The sequence below is a fragment of the Syngnathus scovelli genome, chromosome 14 (assembly GCF_024217435.2).
Source record: "Syngnathus scovelli strain Florida chromosome 14, RoL_Ssco_1.2, whole genome shotgun sequence".
NCBI classification, from domain to species: Eukaryota; Metazoa; Chordata; class Actinopteri; order Syngnathiformes; family Syngnathidae; genus Syngnathus; species Syngnathus scovelli.
The window spans coordinates 9,395,333-9,413,912 of NC_090860.1; the positions used below are offsets into that span (position 1 = coordinate 9,395,333).

At 42.1% G+C, this 18,580-nt stretch overlaps 4 protein-coding genes across 6 annotated transcripts; 2 read left to right on the plus strand and 2 right to left on the minus strand.

Moving 5' to 3' along the window:
* Positions 1–118: 118 nt before the first annotated feature.
* Positions 119–12,366, minus strand: LOC125980702 (autophagy-related protein 2 homolog B). 2 transcript variants are annotated; one of them, XM_049740128.1, is made up of 43 exons: positions 12,261–12,366; positions 11,347–11,743; positions 11,102–11,264; positions 10,859–11,011; positions 10,665–10,767; positions 10,092–10,239; positions 9,831–10,010; positions 9,626–9,722; positions 9,372–9,536; positions 9,119–9,270; positions 8,909–9,011; positions 8,547–8,790; positions 8,194–8,356; positions 8,009–8,101; positions 7,721–7,909; positions 7,303–7,576; positions 7,115–7,223; positions 6,849–7,047; positions 6,630–6,772; positions 6,332–6,489; positions 6,054–6,229; positions 5,831–5,981; positions 5,560–5,762; positions 5,347–5,427; positions 5,163–5,269; positions 5,007–5,099; positions 4,868–4,938; positions 4,717–4,793; positions 4,479–4,649; positions 4,259–4,391; positions 3,983–4,119; positions 3,670–3,899; positions 3,458–3,575; positions 3,159–3,350; positions 2,975–3,076; positions 2,829–2,907; positions 2,538–2,745; positions 2,382–2,451; positions 2,226–2,308; positions 1,881–2,002; positions 1,577–1,731; positions 1,121–1,270; positions 119–1,051 (listed from the first exon to the last, which is right to left on the minus strand). In XM_049740128.1, exons 2-43 carry the CDS (start codon positions 11,506–11,508, stop codon positions 821–823), a joined length of 6,138 nt encoding a protein of 2,045 aa, XP_049596085.1. In that variant the 5' UTR covers positions 11,509–11,743; positions 12,261–12,366; the 3' UTR covers positions 119–820. The 2 variants fall into 2 exon arrangements, with proteins under 2 accessions (XP_049596085.1, XP_049596084.1); XM_049740127.1 differs by having other exon boundaries at positions 3,983–4,182.
* Positions 12,367–12,492: 126 nt separating this feature from the next.
* Positions 12,493–14,817, plus strand: gskip (gsk3b interacting protein). Of its 2 annotated transcripts, XM_049740104.2 has the most exons (4): positions 12,495–12,753; positions 13,335–13,465; positions 13,554–13,799; positions 13,953–14,817. In XM_049740104.2, exons 3-4 carry the CDS (start codon positions 13,557–13,559, stop codon positions 14,109–14,111), a joined length of 402 nt encoding a protein of 133 aa, XP_049596061.1. In that variant the 5' UTR covers positions 12,495–12,753; positions 13,335–13,465; positions 13,554–13,556; the 3' UTR covers positions 14,112–14,817. The 2 variants fall into 2 exon arrangements, with proteins under 2 accessions (XP_049596062.1, XP_049596061.1); XM_049740105.2 differs by lacking the exon at positions 13,335–13,465 and having other exon boundaries at positions 12,493–12,753.
* A 50-nt stretch (positions 14,818–14,867) lies between these two features.
* On the minus strand, positions 14,868–16,991 carry LOC125980683 (NPC intracellular cholesterol transporter 2). The gene is made up of 5 exons (XM_049740103.2): positions 16,858–16,991; positions 16,539–16,628; positions 15,877–15,984; positions 15,635–15,807; positions 14,868–15,296 (listed from the first exon to the last, which is right to left on the minus strand). The coding sequence occupies exons 2-5, from the start codon at positions 16,615–16,617 to the stop codon at positions 15,213–15,215; spliced, it is 444 nt and encodes a 147-aa protein (XP_049596060.1). The 5' UTR covers positions 16,618–16,628; positions 16,858–16,991; the 3' UTR covers positions 14,868–15,212.
* Positions 16,992–17,316: 325 nt separating this feature from the next.
* isca2 (iron-sulfur cluster assembly 2) lies at positions 17,317–18,516 on the plus strand. The gene is made up of 4 exons (XM_049740101.1): positions 17,317–17,475; positions 17,657–17,810; positions 17,889–18,004; positions 18,078–18,516. Exons 1-4 carry the CDS (start codon positions 17,414–17,416, stop codon positions 18,250–18,252), a joined length of 507 nt encoding a protein of 168 aa, XP_049596058.1. The 5' UTR covers positions 17,317–17,413; the 3' UTR covers positions 18,253–18,516.
* Positions 18,517–18,580: the final 64 nt, after the last annotated feature.

An 18,580-nucleotide genomic window follows, 5' to 3' on the forward strand; every position in this document is an offset into this window, starting at 1 on the left:
GAAAGTGTGCGTCCCTCTGTTGCTATGGCAACCTAATTTTCCATTCAACAGAGTTGCAGTGTCAGCGACATTGTTGGATGCTAACTACTATATTGACATAAATGGCACAATTAACCACTTTAATTTTCCATTCATGCTTTTTAATACAAAGTCAAGAATGAACTGTACATATATGTACAATAGTTACTTTCAAATAAATCAAGTTGAGTGCAGCCCATGGCATGGGGGAGAAAATACAGAATTCAAAGAGCTAAAAAATAAGAGCAATATGTTAAGACTTTGGATCAAGACAATTGAAGACATTTCCAAATTTGGTTTGAACAGTTAAAGCAGCTACTACTGGAAACCTGACAAAGTTGACGGCTGGATATTTACCTACAAAAAACAAAATAAAAAGCTGCCCCTATCCTGTGCATTATCATTTTAGACAAGCAGTAACCCTTCAAGTTCCTCGAAAGTGCTGTAACTTCACATAACTGTACCACATCCTACATTCCTTTTCATAAATTTGCATGAAATGGTACAAATTAGACTATTTACAGTAAATACCAAAGTCCACGTACAACACATGTACTTTCAATCCAGGGTCACAGACTAAAATAACAGAATAACTTGTAAACATGTCATCCTAATAATTATATGTTTAGATGCTGCATTTTCCTCACAAGTCGACATAACCCAGTACAGATATGACTTGAATGTGTCCCTTTGTTTCAACAGAGTTTGATAAGCATGATCGTGAAGGCACTGCTGAAGGAACAAGTGAGCTCAACCGTCATGAGATGATCATTATTTACACCAGGGAAAACGTTCTCCTCCATTACTCCTCGCCTTGCCTCCACTTTTGAGACTCCTCCTGGCGGGCATCGGGGTGAATCTGGTTCCTCATGCCACCCAGGACGTTGGAGGTGGCTTCCGTGGCCATGATGAGGGGCTTGACCACTGCGGGCGGCAACTGACGGAGAACCCCGCCCACTGCTCCGGTCATGCCGCGTTGTTCATGTTCCCGGGTGGCCGTGTCGTAGATGGTCAGGGCTGTATCTGTGATTCCCTGGAGGGATTAACAATTCAGCGTTAAGAAACAACTCTGTTACACGAGTACTCAACTTCAGCTGGTTACCTCTTTCACTACAGTATAGGCTTTGGCTACACCTTCTCTCAGGTCAACGGGCTGATGAGCCAGTCCGTAGTGCGAGAACCGTTTTACCCTCTTTGTGTCTCTCTCGGTCGTCACCGGAGACACCATGTCATAGGCCGTCTCTGCTGCAGCCTAATAAAATGAAACAATCATTATAAAAGCATTTGCTCACCCAAAGTGATTTTTCGGCTGGATTTAAATTGCATGTGACACAATTCTGGCCAGTGTAGGTACCCTCACGACTTACCCTGCAACTTTCACTAACAACTCAGACTAAACTAATCTCGTCCCAGACCTTCAAAGAATGTCTCTTAGTTGAGATGTGTCACTACTTCATCAAACTTCCTTCCTTGTTGTGTGCTGCTTTTAAATGTACATTTAAATAAACAGATCCGATTTAGACCATCGGAATTGTGAACAGCAGAATTAGCAGTTTACCTGAATGGTCCGCACCATCCTGTTGGTAAGCTCCAGGGCGGCCATAGCTGTGGATGTTCCAAAGGAGGCGGTGCCACGCTGAAAGCCACGCACGATGCGACCATCTTTCCTGTACTGTTCAATTGGGAGCCACACCAAGTCCCGGAATCCCTGAACTGAACATTTATGCATTGGGCTTAACATAGTTCATATCCATCTGGAAAAATATGTACTTAAAACTGTTTGACGCCAAAGCACAAAGCTTTCATTAATTATAACAATAAGCGAATGGCGGTGCATTCATGCAATAGAAGGCAATATTTACCCAGCTGGACCAGCGAGTGAATGGGCCCCACACCGCCCAGCAGGCCTGGAAGCTGGTTTTTCTTTATGTCGTTAAGCCACTCATTAATTGCATAGGAAAAGAGCTTATCCACACCTAATAAACTGCAAGACAGTTCCAAGGGGGGGGAAATAAAGACCATTTAAAAAAGAATTCAGGAATGGAATGCATTTTCACATTTGACCTTTTCTAATTGGAATTAAAAACAAAAAAGTAAATATAATAAACAATTACTCACTTCTTTTGAATTGCTTGAGTTTTGACTAATCTACAACCTTACGTTTCAACTCTATTTTTTTTCTAATTAAAAATAAAGAACATACGTACCCTTGGCGGTAGCACAGCTGTCTCAGTTTGAGCTCTGAACAGTTGAGCTGCGTCAAACCGATAATGATGCCTGAAAACGTTCCCTGGGAGTAAAACAGTGAATGGTCAACTAACAAGAACTGGAATAGACTCAAAACCTTAAGAGTCAGTCAGTACCTGCTCCAATGAGACGTGTTTTCCATGATAATCCAAGCGAATAGGAACTTCAGAGGTAAATCTGAACTCCCTATGGCATAAAAGAAGAGTCAATTAGGAGGCTCTGTAAAGACCCTTTCATCTCTTTATGATTTATTCAATTTATCTGGCAGCAACCTAAAGAATATGGGCTGGTCGGAGAACAAAGCGGCGGATGCGTCACCGTCCCCGACATCCTCCCGGCTACACACGGCGAATCCATTTTGACTCAAATGTCTCTGTGCGGGCACAGAGATGATAGGTGCTGGGATCTGGTTAGTGGCAGCATGCTTGGAGAAGCTGCATGAGATCTCAGGAACAGAAGCTTTCTTCACGGATGCACTCACTGCGGTGGGATGAAATGCTTTAGTCAGGCAATTTTTAAATAATAAGACAAAAGGCTGTTGATGATGAAAGTGAATTATTTACCATCTTGACTAGGTGGGGAGAAAAACTCCACTTCTGTGGAAAGACTAGTGAAGAAGTCTTTGAGGAAGAAGAGTGCGTCCTTCAAAGAAACAAAACAAAATGTTTGAAATGTTATTTTTGTCATTCCCCCAAAAAATATGCTTTACCTGATCGATATTGAGGCGAAGAGGCATCAGGGAAACACGTAAGCAGCATTCTTGCGGAGCCTGGCCGGACTCAGGACACATGTGCAGCGCTTTAACTGTCAACTAAGCAACAGAAAGCAAGTAAGTTATCATCGGCCACGATGAGACTTCAAGATGTGAATGCACGTGTGCCGCTTCTGCTCACCATGTTGGAATGAGCCTTACGGGGCATTTCTTTACTGGAGTACAAGTAGAGGAACTTATTCATCTGGGAGCTTGCCAGTCTGTCTCGGATCTCCAAGTCTTGTACAACAAACACCTGGCGAGATACAGGCTGCTCTGCTGGTGATCCTGAAGCCTCCTGCTCTTGTGGGTACACCTCGTGTTGAAATCTCACCTGAGGGTGAAAACAAAGTGATCACTGGTGCGATGTTTGGTGCTAATGTTAACTGGGTCACCTTATGTAGCTCTCTAAAGGGGAAAATAACTGAGACGAAAAATTACTTTGCTGAGTTGTATTTCCATGAGGACATCGGGGTTTCTTCCTTTTCCTCCTCCAGTGCGTCCTGAAATTCTGGCTTGTCGAACTGGTGTTTGGGAGGGGGAACTGTGGGGAGTAGTACTGAATTGCAAAGAAAAGATAAACATGTTTCTGTTGCTTTATCTTTGGAATAAAACAACAAAATCATACTTAGTTAAAAACATTCTTTACTCACCCCCGACTTCTGGCAGGAGAAGCTGTGAAGGTAACACGGCCAAAATCTTTGCCACCATAGAGATGCCACACAATGGAGATCTCCTTGATGAGGTAACGCACCTCCGGGATGGGAAAATTCAAGGCTCCACGACTGGAATCGCTTCCATCCAGAGGTTGATTGAAGTGATCGTATCGGATTTGCACCGGCTCGGAGGTGAGCAGCTTTACGACGGGCTCCTGATCCACATCCTGAAACACATTGTTGCTGTTCAGAGTAATCAGGCACCTCAAGTTAGTTGACTTTGGCTGTAATGCAATCAACACATGCTGACCTGCAATCTGGAACTGGGCGTCTCCAGAATACAGAAGTCGTCAGTCTCCTGTGCCAGGTTGGAAACAGGCGTGATGAGAGGAGAGTGAAGAATGGGGCAGGTGGGGTTGGCATCATGGACGGAATTCCCACTCTCATCTGGGAACAGGAACAAGTCAGAGCGAGGGGGCTCAAAATTGCGATTCCTCTCCTCCCGAGCACCTACAAATTTGATCAAATATGAATAGTATGGCATCAAATAATGCGAAGGGAGAATCGTCCTGAATCAAAACGTTACCGTTCTGTTGCACCCCGGGAGCATGCTGCACATCAGTTTCCTCCATCGCTTCACTCATCAGATCCTGCAAAATCTGCTGCTCGGTCTCAGCCAGCAGCGGAGTCTGAGCGACGAGCCGGCTGGGAAACTCTGCCTGTCCGGCCAGACACTGAGATTAAGCATCTCGGCTTTCGGATTCTTGTGTAGTTTGGTCAAGATGAATGTTGTCCTGAATGCTAACCTTGTTTTTTTGTGTGGAACTGCTTTGCTTGGCCTCTGGCTCTGCAGGAGGAAGCAAATCTCCATAGCTGGCAATATACTGGATTAGGTTCATGAGGGCAGCACAGGAGTCGGCGCATGTTCTGATGTGGATGACGTCACTGGAGCATCGAAGCTCAAATCTCGGCTCAGTCTACACGAGAAGAAAAGTGTAAAAAATTCAAGATCCTTGAAGTCATTTAGGAATGTCACCCTCCTACCAGTTTCCCATCCACGCCAGGTTTGACAGCAGTGATTCGCAGTTCTAGAGTTCCCATGTCTACCACTTGGACATAGTCTGGAACCAAAACAACGAGACGTGCACTGGTTAAAATCCTCTCAAAGATTCCTTTCATCGAGGAATCGACTTACCGCGTGCTAAATTGACAGAAACGGTATTACACTTGTCTGAGAGGAACAGAGCGGCTTCATCCAAAATGATCCTGGAACAAAGTCACTGGTTTCACTCCGCTGCAGTATCAGAATCTTTAATTTCCTGATCATGCCCTACCTGAGCGTTGAGGAGGAGTTGTCTAGAGAGACGCTGCTGGAGATGCTAAATGTTTCCACCACCAGCAACGATCTCAGAGGTAAATAAGAAGGTCTGTCCGAAAATAAAAACACATTAGAATACGGAAAATGAGGCAGACACACGCATCTCCTTTACCTGTAGTCCAAGGAGCAGTTCCACAAATGTAGATGGAGGGTGCTGACAGACGTAGGAGGAGCGTAACCCAAAACAGGCTCATCAGACACATTCAAAAAGTCCACTATCTGGAGCAAATAAATTGACCTTTGGTTTTCACTTGTATATATGACATCAAGTCATCGAGATGCGAGAGTTGACCTACCTGATCATACCAGCCCAGGTTGGGAGGAACCATTCTGTGCTGGACTGTTGCTCCTCTCACTCCAATAGCAACCAAAAATTCCTGTGTGCAAAAATAGATCACAATCGTGCAGTAACGCTTAAAATATTTTTAATAGATTGCAAGTGTGAATGCTTATCAGTGTTTTTTGAAAACAATTTGAAAGCTTTTCAAGACGTAACCCTGACAGCCTACCTTGAAGCTGCGATCGGCATTTTGCGACGAGATCTTGACGGCAACGGACACCATACTGCGGGCCTCCAAGCCAATACCCTCTGACGGCGTTGAAGATCTCTCCGACGGTGACTCCGATTGGTAGATGGTTGGTTCCAGCCAGTGTGGATGTGACCTGAATGGCAACTTTATATCCGAGGAGGCGGGGCTTCCATCTACAACTCCTGTGGACAGAAACAAAACTGGAGATCAGCTACATTTCAATGAAACATTTAAAAATGCGGGTGGTTACCTTGGTGATACAAGGAACTATTGGTGGTGTGGAAGCAGACATAGTGTTGATCTTTAAAGCCTTCATGCTGTGTAACACTGAACAGCACGGCATTTTTCACCTCGAGCCAGAATTCCCCATGTTTGTTTTTCAGTAGTGTTTTATCCTCCTTCTAGGAAAAAAGATGCCAAAAACTTATAATATAAATCAAAGTATGACAAAACGGATTTTGCCATCAATGTACCTTAGCGTTAGTTTGAAGCGCAACCAAGCCATGGTTGACATTAATAATGACAGAGAACAAGCTCTGGGAGCTTTTACTCTGAACTTTTGGATTTTTCTTCTTGTGCGACCTGAATCCTCGATCAGAGGAAGCAGAGTTGTAGTGCATGTACTCTTCATCGGAACCACTGGTATCTTCTACAAGCAAAGAAAATCTCAAAATGTCTGCTTGCGTTCAACAAGTATATTTCATTGAAGACTGCACACAATATTCAGGGGCGACAATATGAGCTGTCTCACCCTCAGGTCCAGTCGAGCGAAATTGGGTGAAGCTGTCTTCCGTGTAAGTATTGATCAACTGACTGGCGACAGAGAGTCCAACGCCATATGGCATGCTATCTACCGTTTCCACAGGCGAAGGGGCAGTGGGCTCCCACAGGAGGAGGTCATTGTTGATTCTGAAATGTGGTGAAGTCTGTCCAGTTATTGTGTAATGGTAAACATTGACCTTAAGCATTAAAAATATCAACTTTCGTTATTGTGATAGGTGCAGAACATTATCCTTGTTACAAGGATGAACAATTTTTTTAGGACTTACCTATTGTGTAGCTTTTCATAAAATGCTTTGCTGGGTAAAGATAATTGCACATTGGGGAAACACAGGTCGAGAACAAAACGAGAGTTGTTCATAGTTTTCTCTTGGAACTCGGTCATCTCGCCAACATCACCGGGAATGACCATCTGGAAACAAAAATATTTTGAAAGTGATGCTAATGTTGCTGTTTGAACATTGATGTTTCACGAATGTAGTACCGACCTCTTCGTTCTCGTACATAACCCTCCGAGAAGAAAAGGGTGATGGCTCTGGTTTCCCAAAGTCACAAAAATCTTTCAGTGAGTGGGCAGCACCCTCCTCTTCCTCCTCAAGGAAATTGTCCTCGGCCCCTTCTTCATCCTCGACTGTCACACGTTCAAGGATCGAGTGCACCGCCGTGGGGTTCACTTTCAACACGACACTGGTGGGAAAGTGCGCCGTCATTTGGAGGTGACGTGCAAGACAAGGATGTCGAGCTAAAAACATACCGTGGCCAATCAAATTTCGCACTCTCAGATGTTGTCATGTCTCCGTCCATGGTGTGGGAAACTCTGAGGAACCTGGCGGCTGGTTGATCCAGCTCCTCCTGAAACCTGCCTGTGGAAGGCAATTGAAGCAAGACACACTTAGGAAGAACTCTGGGAGTAATATGGCAACTTTCTTGACCTCATCATACCAATAAGCTCCCTGAAGGTTAGCTCCATCTTGGTTTGATCTGGCGTGCTCCCTGCCCTAAATTCAGTTTTAAATTCCAGTTCTTCCAGCTCCAGGTACATGACTTCTTTCTGCAAGGACTTTTTGAACCAGGGACCTCTCTCCTGATCGGAGCGCAGATCGGGAATGGGAAACCGGACCGCAACGCCCATTGTTGGTGCGTTGACGGTCAGCGACACGTGACAGCTGGATGGGGTGCGGCTGTCGTCGAGAAAAACCTCTGCAAAGGCCTTATGCTGCAAAAATGCAAACCACAGCTCAATCGGCACAATCGATTGACACCCAACACAGAGCAGAATTTAAAATTCTGCCTCCTTACAAAGACCATCAATGCCAGAGGGGTAAAAATGTTCAAATCAGTAAATTTTCACTCATCTTACCAAGCTGATATGCTTATTATAGGACGTGTACATGTGTGAGGTCATCATCTCCGTGGTGGCCAGCTTCTGAGGTTGCAGTACAGAATTGAGACGGTCCACAATACTGATGTCGAGCTCAGAGCGCACGGGGCCCAGTTCGACCAGCACGTCAGCTTTTCTGGGGACGCTGCTGAGTCGCACTTGGCCACCCTGCAGAGATAAAGCTCAAGCTAAGCGACCACTCTGACAAGTGTGCTGCAAGTGTGACTACCAACTATGAAGGCTGCTTTTGTTTTATTTTGCATTTACCTGTGGGCCTCTGCGCTCGGCCTGTTTGTAAAGCAGGTGAAAGCAGGTACTAAGTGGTGCGCTGCCGCTGGCTGCAGTGCTAAACGTCAGGAGCTGAGTTGTGACAGAAACGTGTCATGCTGTGAATTCACCCCCCAAAAAAATGCATGCAGAGCATGTGCTGAACTCAGCGTTGCCTCGCTGACCTCAGTGTATTGAATGCCTCTCTGAGAGCCAGACGTGTTGGGCTCTGAAGGGAACAGACACTCCAGCAGCTCCATTTGGTCAAGGGAGACATCGGTGGTGAAAGTCCGCAGGCTGGATCCCTGACAGTGCTCATAGATTATCTTGAGACCTTGGCCCACAAACCTGCAAATGCAACAAGTTTTTCCTGGACTTCTTTCTCAAGGGCCTCCTTTCATAATCGGTTTACAAATCTATCACATTGGTTAGTCCACGTGTGTGGTGTTACTTTTACAAATTATTGACCAATATAAAGTGTTAAAAGTGGTTTGAAAATTTTAACATTTAACAAGACAAACATTTAAAGAATGCTCACCTGAGGTGATCTTGGGGACATGCGTGATTAAAGACTGATCGAGACTGAAGGAAAGCAGCTGGGTCGAGGTGACTCGGGCCCAGCACGCTGAAGAAATGTGCAGTCATAGGGTCCAGCGGACCCGGGGACACATCTAGTGGCGGTAGTGGGTCAATGTGGAGGACTGAGATTGCCAAACTGCTCAGTGTCAGACTTAAAACCAACTCTGGTCTTGACTCGTCACTATGGGTTTTGGACGGATGTGCTGAAAGCAAACACGATCATCAGGATGACTCAATTTCAGTAGTTTCACTCAGCAAAATGAACACGCAAGACTTTTTCCATTGTAGACACGACATTATCTTGTGTTTGCCCACACTTACAAGCTTGTCGCAATAACGTTTGAGTGAGTTGAGAGTCGCGAGACTTTCCAGGAATCTGCTTCTCTCTTTGTCGTGGTACGTCCATGTAATCGTCCCACAAAGCCTAATGTCACAAAAACACATTGACCCCGATTAAAAACGCAGACATTCTGAATACATACATAAGATACTGATCTGATTTTATCCATGTAAGTGATGAGCCTGATTTACAGTCTTGTTTCCCGACGGCGATTCCCCCGGAGAAGCGGAGTAGTTACTATTGAGTGACAAATCCAAATCCACAGTGGGTGGTTCCCCCAAAGGAGGGAGGGACGACAAGCTGTGGGACATGTCCATGTCAGCCATGGAGAAGAAGACGTCATCTGCTCCGACCACAGGTTTACAGAAAAAAAAAAACATCCAATATAACAGCTGACACTTGACATCCTTAAAAAAAAAGGATGAAGGATCATTTCAATCAAACCTCGACTAGAAACAGTTCGAGTCGTCTGACTCTCAAAAAGTTCTGCCTCTGCTCCTGCCATTGCAGTATCCTTCTTCAGACAGCGGTTTAATTCCATGTGGAGTCGGTACTCATCCTCTTGCTGCATGGGTCGACTCTTTTTGTCCTTAGCCCATTCCTGTGCACCTTCAGGCAAAAGCAGAGAAATTAAAACAGTTAAATTAAACACTCAATGACGTTACGGCAGGCCAGTTCATTTAGTAACAAGCACTCACGTTCAAAGGAAAACGCTCCAAACAAGTCTAGAAGTAGATGGACTTGGCGTGGTGAGAGCAAAATGAGCAGTGTGTCAACGTGGCCGGCAACATCCAGCTGTCAAGCAAAGAAACATTACTTGCCCTCTTGTCTTTATGAACATCAATACCAACATCCAAAATCTGAACTTTTTGATATATATAACACAAACTTTCATTGACTCACCTTAGCTCCAGGCATGGCTAGATTGTTTTTCAATGTGAGGGACAGTTCAATTTTACCGCCGAGACTCCCGACCTGCACAGGTTGAAAGGGTACTGTCGAGGATACAGTCTCTGTGAACTGTGGATGAGGTTCGCAAATGATTTTTGGATTCCAGCTGGGAGAGAGTTTTGGCTCAGTTTCCTGTCAAAAAAGTGAAAAGGGCATTCATTGACTGGTTGCAGGTACATGCAATTAGTTCATCCGGAATGTAAAATGACAAACCGTTGGAAGTGGTGAAGATTTAAAATCAGTGAACTCATCCCAAAATACAGTGATGCCTTCCATCTGTAGCTTTTTATGCGCAAATGTGATTGGTTGATGCACATTCACATTTGAGCTCTCCTCCCCAGTTTCGTCGGAATAAAAAATCCTGTACATAAAAGGCAGGACAAAAAAAAAGAATCCACAAAAATACAACAAGCACTGAAACAGTTGATCTCAGTCATAAATGTTACAGTCAAGGACTTCCTCAATCATGTAAAAAGGAACCGAGTAGGAACCTTATTTGGTATCTTAGTACTCTACTAAATGCTGCACTATGAAAGAGCAGAATCCAATTATTTCTTGCAGCCAATCAGCAACAAGAAGGTAATGATAATAATGGAATTAATTACAGTATATATAATTATAAGCTGTATAATAAAAGATAAATAAATTTAAGTTCATAAAATAATTTTAGAAGCAACACATAAGTTCAATAAATTCTACATTAAAAAAATAAATAAATTATTTTTTCCACTAACCTTGAAATTGAAATTCCTACAACTGTTGTTTTAAATGCGTGTGGCAACTTACTTGTTTATTCGAACCTCAAGAGCAATTCCAGTTTTGGAATTTTCTGGAACATGTTCAACCCTCAGAACAGTATCCAGAAATGTCACTTTAACTCTTCTGAGAACTACAAGAAAGAGAATTCAAACGGTGATTACTTGATTCATTCTCGCTATTTTTGCAAGCGCTCCCCGAGGCTTCCCCAGCACATGATGTACCAGTTTCTATTGTTTCAGCAAACTTCTCTAGTCCCTCAAATGGCTGAAAGCTCTCTCCCGTATCATCGGTGAGCTTCTGGCTCAGACACTCTTTGGCGAGTTGCATGCTGCTCGTCATGAAACTGGACCAGTACATGGGCTCAGTGCCAGATGCTGAAAAAAATACACATTAAAGTTTTCAAATAGAGAAATGACTAACAAAATGTCATGCTTTTCTCAACTTTTGTCTTAAAACCTGCTTACCTACTCTCGGCCTTGGTCTAAACACCATCTCCAAACCTTTGACCTCAAGAGCACAGTTCTCATGCAGCAAGGCAGCCCATGGTACGGTTAGAGAAATCGTCTGGATGAAGCCTGCAATGATCTCAAAGGGAGCATCTGCCGTCTCTAGGAGCTCATTAAGTGACTGAAAGACAAAATATATTTTCAATATTCAATTCTGGCCACTGCAGATTGTATGTTTATTGAATGTCTTAAAATGAACATACCCACTTATCCAGGGGAACTTGTCCCAGTGATCCAGTGCCTTGGTAGAGATCTAAACTGAGCTGATCCAAACTTAATTTTTCCTGCAGGAAGTTACCAAGGTACCGATGCAAGAGGTAACGACAGGCCCGCTTCTTAATGGACTCGGAAAATGGCCAAGGCATCCTGACTTAACCCGTGTGCGGTAAAGTGCAAAGATAAAAAGGAAGGTCTATTTAAAGCCCTCTGGCTAAAACGTGTTTGACAGAATGACTGTTAGGAATGAATCAGTTGTGCCATCCCGTCCGTCCACTGAATGAAATCAAACCATATGAGTTGTGACATCCTTCACATCCCACAATAATGGAGGATATGATGGTACTCAAAGATGCATGAAGGCAGGGCTCAGACTCCAGTTTCCTGCACAAAATAAACAAACGACGTGCTTTGACACACGTTTACCTCACACTTATTCAATTACTTGGCAACTTAAAAGCGCATACAGCCTATTGCGCCACACGACCGTTAATAGCTTATTAATCGTAACTGGGGCAAACGCACTTGTCAACTAGCTTTATTTAGCATGCCAATGTATATTGCTAATCATTAGCTGCTTGGAGCAGTGCTGTCACGGCAGGGGACAAAGGCATATGGTTATTTGCTAACCGTCCAGGCTAACGAGGGTGAAGGCGATCAAGCTGGCTAACATATTATTGGGTACCGTCAACGTTATCACACCGGCTAACACGTTGCTAAGGTTTAAGCACTACACTCGCTGCTTAGTTGCCCATAAAGCTTAAAAATACGCTATTGGTTAAACTATTTACCATTACATGTCACAACAGTCTCACCGAGTCACGCATGTAGAGAAATAGGGCGTCCAAGTATAAGAAATTAATCAGCAGAATTTAAGGAAATAGCGTGACTGTTAAATTACCTTCTAAATGCGTTGTTTACAAACACTCTCATGACTCCGCACCAACTGAGCCTTCACACACACTTCTCAAGATGGTAGGTTGGAGCTGCAGATCGGACAAAGTAACATTTGAGAGACGTCACGCCGGATTGGTCTAGCTAACTTTCAATCACCTCTATGAGCCAATTGAATTATGTTAATACAGTAAAATCCCGCCTACCTTGTTTTCCAACCAATAGATTGCTTTCCATTGAATCTAACATTATATTATAGGGTGGGACTAGTTGCGTCATAACATGGCGGTATCGCGTATGGCACACTTACTTTATTGAGTTTTTATTTTAAAACGTATTCCATTTGATACAAATTTGGACATCTAAAAACGGTATTAGTATGTAATGGGGTGGTTTTAATTATCTACAAAGTAACGATCGACGGGTTTCCATCAACCTCACCCACCCCCCCGTAGTGCCCACTCTGTGGACTGGAAGCTTCCACGGGAGCACAACCCGAGGTGAGGATAATGCACGCATGTTTTTGTTTAGAATAGAAATATGTATTTCATGGCCATTCTTTTGTCATAAAATGAAACAAATGTGCTGCACTATGCAAACGCACTTGTGGCCTACACTGTTTAGGTTTGTTTACTGATCGCTCGAGACGTGAGAAACGAGGCAAAGTGTCACTTTGAATTTGATAGATGGTTAGTAATGTACTGCTTGTTACTAAAAACGTTGGAGTTGCGTTCGGACAAACTAATACATTAGCACTACAGTATTTTTAATGTGTGCAGAGTATTGGACTCATGTTGCCTTCTCGCAACCTCGTAAATCGGAACTCTCCGTTGTGAATGACGTCACATAGCAGTTGGTTGAAAGCAAGATACCTAACATTGTAAAAAGAAAAATAATTTTTTTATAATGTACACAAAATGGTTTTAAAAGTTCCAAAACATTCCAAAAACGTGCTTTTTGTGTAGTTCTAGCTGTGTCTCCTAATTCATCATTAGAGCAGGTTCTTATTCATATTGAGCCATTTTCAATGTGATCATAAAACACTTTTCTAACCAACAATTTTTTCCATTTGTTTTTATAGTTTCTACATTCTCTGACCAAATCAGCCAGGCTCCAACAATATCATCGTCAGCAAATAGTCCACAAATCCCTCAACAGGAGCCATTCAGCCTTGTGACCATACCACATCAATTTAAAAAATACTTTGCACAGGTCATAGTTCTTGTCTTGTAAAGCGGAACTTGTGTTTTAATGACACTGCAAGTGACTCATTGTGTGTGTGAATGTGCATACGCTACAGGGAATGGAAGTAGACTGCCAGCCCGAGGACCCCATGGTGTCCGCCTTCGAAGACGAATGTGTAGAGCTGTGCGACGTCAAGGACATGAGACTGGAGGCGGATGCCGTGGTCAACGACGTCCTTTTCGCTGTGGCCCAAATGCACGTGTCCAAAAACCTCAACAATTCATCCGACGTGGCTTATATCAATGTGGAGATTAGAGAGGGCAACCGCTATTGTTTGGAGCTCACAGAAGCAGGACTAAGAGTAAGATTTCTTTTATAAGGGTCCATTTCACTTTTTATATTATTTACTTTATACAGTTTATATTATAGTGATTCCCCATGACATCATGAATAACAGTAACAATTTTAATTATGGGTGTATCCCACACTAATTTTTTTTGTCCTGTCCAAATAGGTGGTGGGCTACGCTTTTAACGAAGTGGACGAGGACCTGAGTACTCAGTACCATGAGACAGTTTATTCACTTCTGGACAACTTGAGTCCAGGCTACAGGGAAGCCTTTGGGAATGCTTTGCTCCAGCGGCTTGAGAGTCTCAAACAAAATGGACAGTGACAACAAAGCAAGGTCTCTTTGTAATGAGCTAATCTGAAAAGGAGCAATGCAGCCATCTATCCTTGTTATAATCCAGCAAACGCTTTTCATATATGGCAATATAACGCAAAAGTGCTTCACAATTGCTCAAAACAAAGATATAGTTTGCAGTTTTTTTGCCCTATCAATTTTCTTTAGCTCCTTATCATCCATTGACTTCATGTTAGTTCATTCCTGACTGGCTGCTTGGGCTCAACGTCGTGCTGTTGACTTTGCTGTGGAAAACTATTCCAGCTTTATGCAGTGCACTCTTTTGTACTCCTTGCAATGCAAATCCAACTGATGCTGTGACCCTGGTGACTGCTCTGTTCAAATTCCCCAAAGTAGTTCCGGCACCAAAGTGGAAATCTCTTTCCTCATTCCACAAATATTCTGCCTTAATGACCGTTTGGTTAGATAAGTACAACATACCTCTTTATCTACCTTTATTTACCAAGATAGAAAAGGCATGTCAAAATGTAGTTGTAGAGTTCTGTTGATCTAACAGTATAAAATAATACAGCACAATGCAGTGAATAGCGGTTTGGCTTTCAGTATGAATCTTTTTTTTTTTTCCTAGTTTGTGTGGATTTTTTTTCTGAAATCAAATGTGGATTGAGGATGTTTCATTGTGTCCCCGTTTCTTGCTGCTGGCCTTTGAGCTGACCAATACAAGTTTCTCAAGGATTGTTCTGTCTTTTTCCTGTCTGCAGTATTTTCCAGTCAACTGCGCACAACTTTGAGATCATTCTTTATTTTTATTACATTTACAGTTTCCAAGTTCTAAATAGACAGTAAGAAATTACAAAAGTCTGAGCAATTTGAAATGATTGCTGTGTAAATTCAGACTACGTAGCAGCCATTAGGAAAATGTAGCGGCTGAATCAAGAGTTTCCAAATCAAAACGTTTGCCGAGTCTTGTCTGCAACATACTATTCTAAACACTGGTGAGCTACAATCAAATTGTGCAAAAATAAGCATTATAAAATCAGTTTGCAGAATGAGTAAAACAAGTATTTCTATGTAGAATCCTTTACTGGTCAAGATTCCCTTTTTTTTAATAAAATGTGCAGATGAATTATTTCAAACAATCTGTACAGGAAACTTAATGCAGAACAGATCTTGGTTTTCATCATCTCTCAGTTCCCACTCGACCACCAGCTTTATCTGGAAGTTGAACAGAAGAAACCAAAAAATTGAAAGTGAAACTGGTAGCCTTTTGTAAAGGCAGTTTTTAAAAATTAATGGAAGTGAAAATGGCCTGTGCTTATTAAAGCCTTACGCAGTTCCTTCTGCACCCTTCAAACAGCAACCATATAAGGACCCTTACAATTTGAACCGTTCAAAGGCAAATACATATTTTAGGATAAAAAGCTTCAAAGGGTCCTTTGACACTAAATTGTAATTACTACATCATTCGAATAATTTAGTAGCACTTGCAGTTCACCTTCATTAGGAAAAAAATAAATAAAATCAAGCTGTCGATACTTAAAATCTGTGCTTACCGCAGGATACACAGTCTTGACGGGCAGCGTGTTCTGATAGTGATAGCTTTGCTGCTTCTTGATTGGACATTGGATTCCAGACTTGCAGCCATCCTCGATAGGAATCGGGAAGGGGACGGGTACCCCGGCGATGACACCGTGGACCAAGGCTTTGCTTGTCTGGCTTTGCACAGCTACAGAAAACAAACAAAAATGAAGATAAGACTGAGAGAAGACTTACAAAATCATTAAGGAGTACTCACCGCTGTTGAATGTTACATTGACACTATAAGACTGTCCTTTATGCAGCTGGCAAGGCAGAGAGGGACAAGGACTAATGTCCACAGTCATCACTTTGCCTGTAGAAGAGCCTAAAGATAAGAGAAATCATATGGGGGGGACGAGAGATTTAGTGATTAAAATTTGAACACGTCGTTCTCCAATCTAGCCCGCCAAATATTTACATTAGTGTGCTATAGTGATTTTTAATTTGTTGCATTTATTTTGCCGTTTCTTCCCCTCCCAGCTAATTAACCCCATTTTATAATGTGTCAAAATTATCCCTATTGCAGCTCCAAAACATTTTTTTAGAACGTGTAAAATATGCTTTTTTTTTTTTTTTTTTTTTAATTTTAACATCCGTTTCCTCACTAACATTTTAGGTTAACGTGACTTTGTTAAGGGTCAAATAGGCCCGATTTCAATACATCACATTGGAAATTGTAGGGTGAGCTTTTTTCTTTTTTTTCCGAATATATTTTTAGAATTAAAGTAACTCGTGAATAACAGTGCACCTCATGTCATCAGTATGTCTTTTATATACCCACTTGGTATGAATGCTGCTGGAAATCCAAATTTCCCCGGGAGATCAATAAAGTATCAATCTATCAGATCAATTATAGGTAGTTGAAAAGTAGTGACTTACCACAGTCTATGTATTTGACCAGTTCTGCACAGGTGAGCCCCATCAAGCAGAGCAAAACAACACCAGCTCTCAAATCCATGTTGATACGATCTATAGAAAACAAATATTGAAGTATCGGGAATACATCGGAATTACAATAAATCTTTCAGCACAAAACGTTGCAATCTGCGACCCTTTCTAGTCAATCAAGAGTCAGTCACAGTTCAATCACAGACACTACTAACACAGCATTTTTTCTTCCTCCTGGCAATTCAGCATCTTATGTTTGAAAGAAAAAGAAAAAACAAAAACGAACAACGACAAATAAAATCACCGGTACCGTTTTTCAGAAGTTATCCTGGTGGTTCAAGAGTGATGAATAGTAGCAAACAACCGACCAGCACATTTTATTTCCTCATGTCACGAGATTAAAACAACGCCCCGTGAGTCAAGTTTTCCCAATGTTTAGTCTAACAAAATCGTACGGAGATGAAACAGACAGGACGTAAAAGAAACAAACCATACAAATTATTATATTATGTTAAATTACGGTTTACGTAAAGTAAATATTAAGTCAACAGTTGGTTATTATTGATAGGATGATAGTAAGGTTCGACTATTTATTGTGCCTTACAGGCAAAATAAAGGTCTTACGGAAGTGTTGATCAACTAATCACGTGAACAAGTCAACTAATCACGTGAACAAATTTTATTCACGCAACAAACACATAATATACCGATATAACATCTAAATAAGATAAATATAAAATGATGAGTAAGAAATCAGATGTATTAATATTTTCTAACTCAGTCAGTATATTGTTCGTCTCTAGTGTTGTTAATAAAGTTTATGGCGAGAAAAAAAAATTCCATTTCCGTTTTGTTTGTTATGGAAGATGTCACTAGGTGCACAAGCGATGTTATCTGCGGCAAAATCCAAATTATTGAGCCTTGCCAGGTAATTTTTTGGCTTTTTTTCTCCCTTGATATTACGACTTATTTTTTAACAACATCTATTAATAATGTGAGCATTTTAACTTTTGAACGTCAGGCTGACGTGCGCTAACTCACCAGCTCGTCGTTCTATTGACTCACGCAGTATTTTGGATTCAGCCTAACCTAACAGTGATGTTTTGCAGGGTTTCTACTCTCCTCGGTAACATCACAACAAAACAATGCCTTCAACGGCCTCAGCGCATTTCCACTGTGACCCTTCGACCTTTCAGTGAGGCTGTTAGCCAGCAGGGGTCAGAACTTGAAGAAAAGGTCCATCTCACTGAGTCGTGTGTCAAGGTGAGCAACTGCATCTGTTAAAATAAAGTGAATATTCCATTATATGTCCCTTTAAATCTCATTGTCATTTTATTTCAGAGACTTGGTGAGATCATGGCGAAAGGAGAGTACCTGAGAATACGTGTGGAAGGAGGAGGCTGCTCTGGCTTCCAGTACAAGTTCTCAGTTGATTCTGATCGGAGTGAAGATGACAGGTATGGCATGTCCTTTTTCCCGTGACATTGAATGTATTTGAAATACACTCTGTCCACATCTGTGTGCTTTCAGAGTGTTCGAGCAGGATGGAGTGGGTATCGTTGTGGACCAGGATAGCCTGGAGTTTGTGAAAGGATCCACGGTGGATTTCACCCAAGAACTCATCCGCGCCACTTTCCAGGTGCTCAAGAATCCTCGGGCTGATCATGGCTGCTCTTGTGGCAGCTCCTTCTCTGTCAAACTTTAAATGACATGGCACTGGTTGTCTACTTCATTTAGCAATAGTATATTTCATGAGATGGCCAGTGTAAAAAGACAGAGGAGCTTTGGAGCACTATTGCAACAGTTAATAGTTCAGGTTTTTTTTTTTGTGCAAAATCTCAGACTGCTCTTAAATTTTTATGAACTGCTAGCAGAATTAATTTAATTGTGTTTTTGCTTCATGCATGTAAAATTTGTAAATAGCCCAAATACATTTTATTTATCACTGAAAATAAAATACGGAATTGTACATTTCTGGGGTTTAATAGTTGAACCTATTTCATGCAGGATTTGACATAATGGATTAACTGTTG

Excerpts from the sequence above, each read along its gene's own strand:
- LOC125980702 (XM_049740127.1), bottom strand. The coding sequence starts at position 11,508 with ATGCCTTGGCCATTTTCCGAGTCCATTAAGAAGCGGGCCTGTCGTTAC. Across the intron at positions 5,270-5,346 it reads ACCTGGGCTGGTATGATCAG|ATAGTGGACTTTTTGAATGT; the intron begins GTAGGTCAACTC and ends TATTTGCTCCAG. Across the intron at positions 3,576-3,669 it reads TCTCCTGCCAGAAGTCGGGG|TACTACTCCCCACAGTTCCC; the intron begins GTGAGTAAAGAA and ends TTTGCAATTCAG.
- isca2 (XM_049740101.1), top strand. The coding sequence starts at position 17,414 with ATGTCACTAGGTGCACAAGCGATGTTATCTGCGGCAAAATCCAAATTA. Across the intron at positions 17,476-17,656 it reads AAATTATTGAGCCTTGCCAG|GGTTTCTACTCTCCTCGGTA; the intron begins GTAATTTTTTGG and ends GATGTTTTGCAG. Across the intron at positions 18,005-18,077 it reads GATCGGAGTGAAGATGACAG|AGTGTTCGAGCAGGATGGAG; the intron begins GTATGGCATGTC and ends GTGTGCTTTCAG.
- LOC125980683 (XM_049740103.2), bottom strand. The coding sequence starts at position 16,617 with ATGGATTTGAGAGCTGGTGTTGTTTTGCTCTGCTTGATGGGGCTCACC. Across the intron at positions 15,985-16,538 it reads GGTCAAATACATAGACTGTG|GCTCTTCTACAGGCAAAGTG; the intron begins GTAAGTCACTAC and ends TCTTATCTTTAG. Across the intron at positions 15,808-15,876 it reads CAATGTAACATTCAACAGCG|CTGTGCAAAGCCAGACAAGC; the intron begins GTGAGTACTCCT and ends TGTTTTCTGTAG.
- gskip (XM_049740105.2), top strand. The coding sequence starts at position 13,557 with ATGGAAGTAGACTGCCAGCCCGAGGACCCCATGGTGTCCGCCTTCGAA. Across the intron at positions 13,800-13,952 it reads TCACAGAAGCAGGACTAAGA|GTGGTGGGCTACGCTTTTAA; the intron begins GTAAGATTTCTT and ends CTGTCCAAATAG.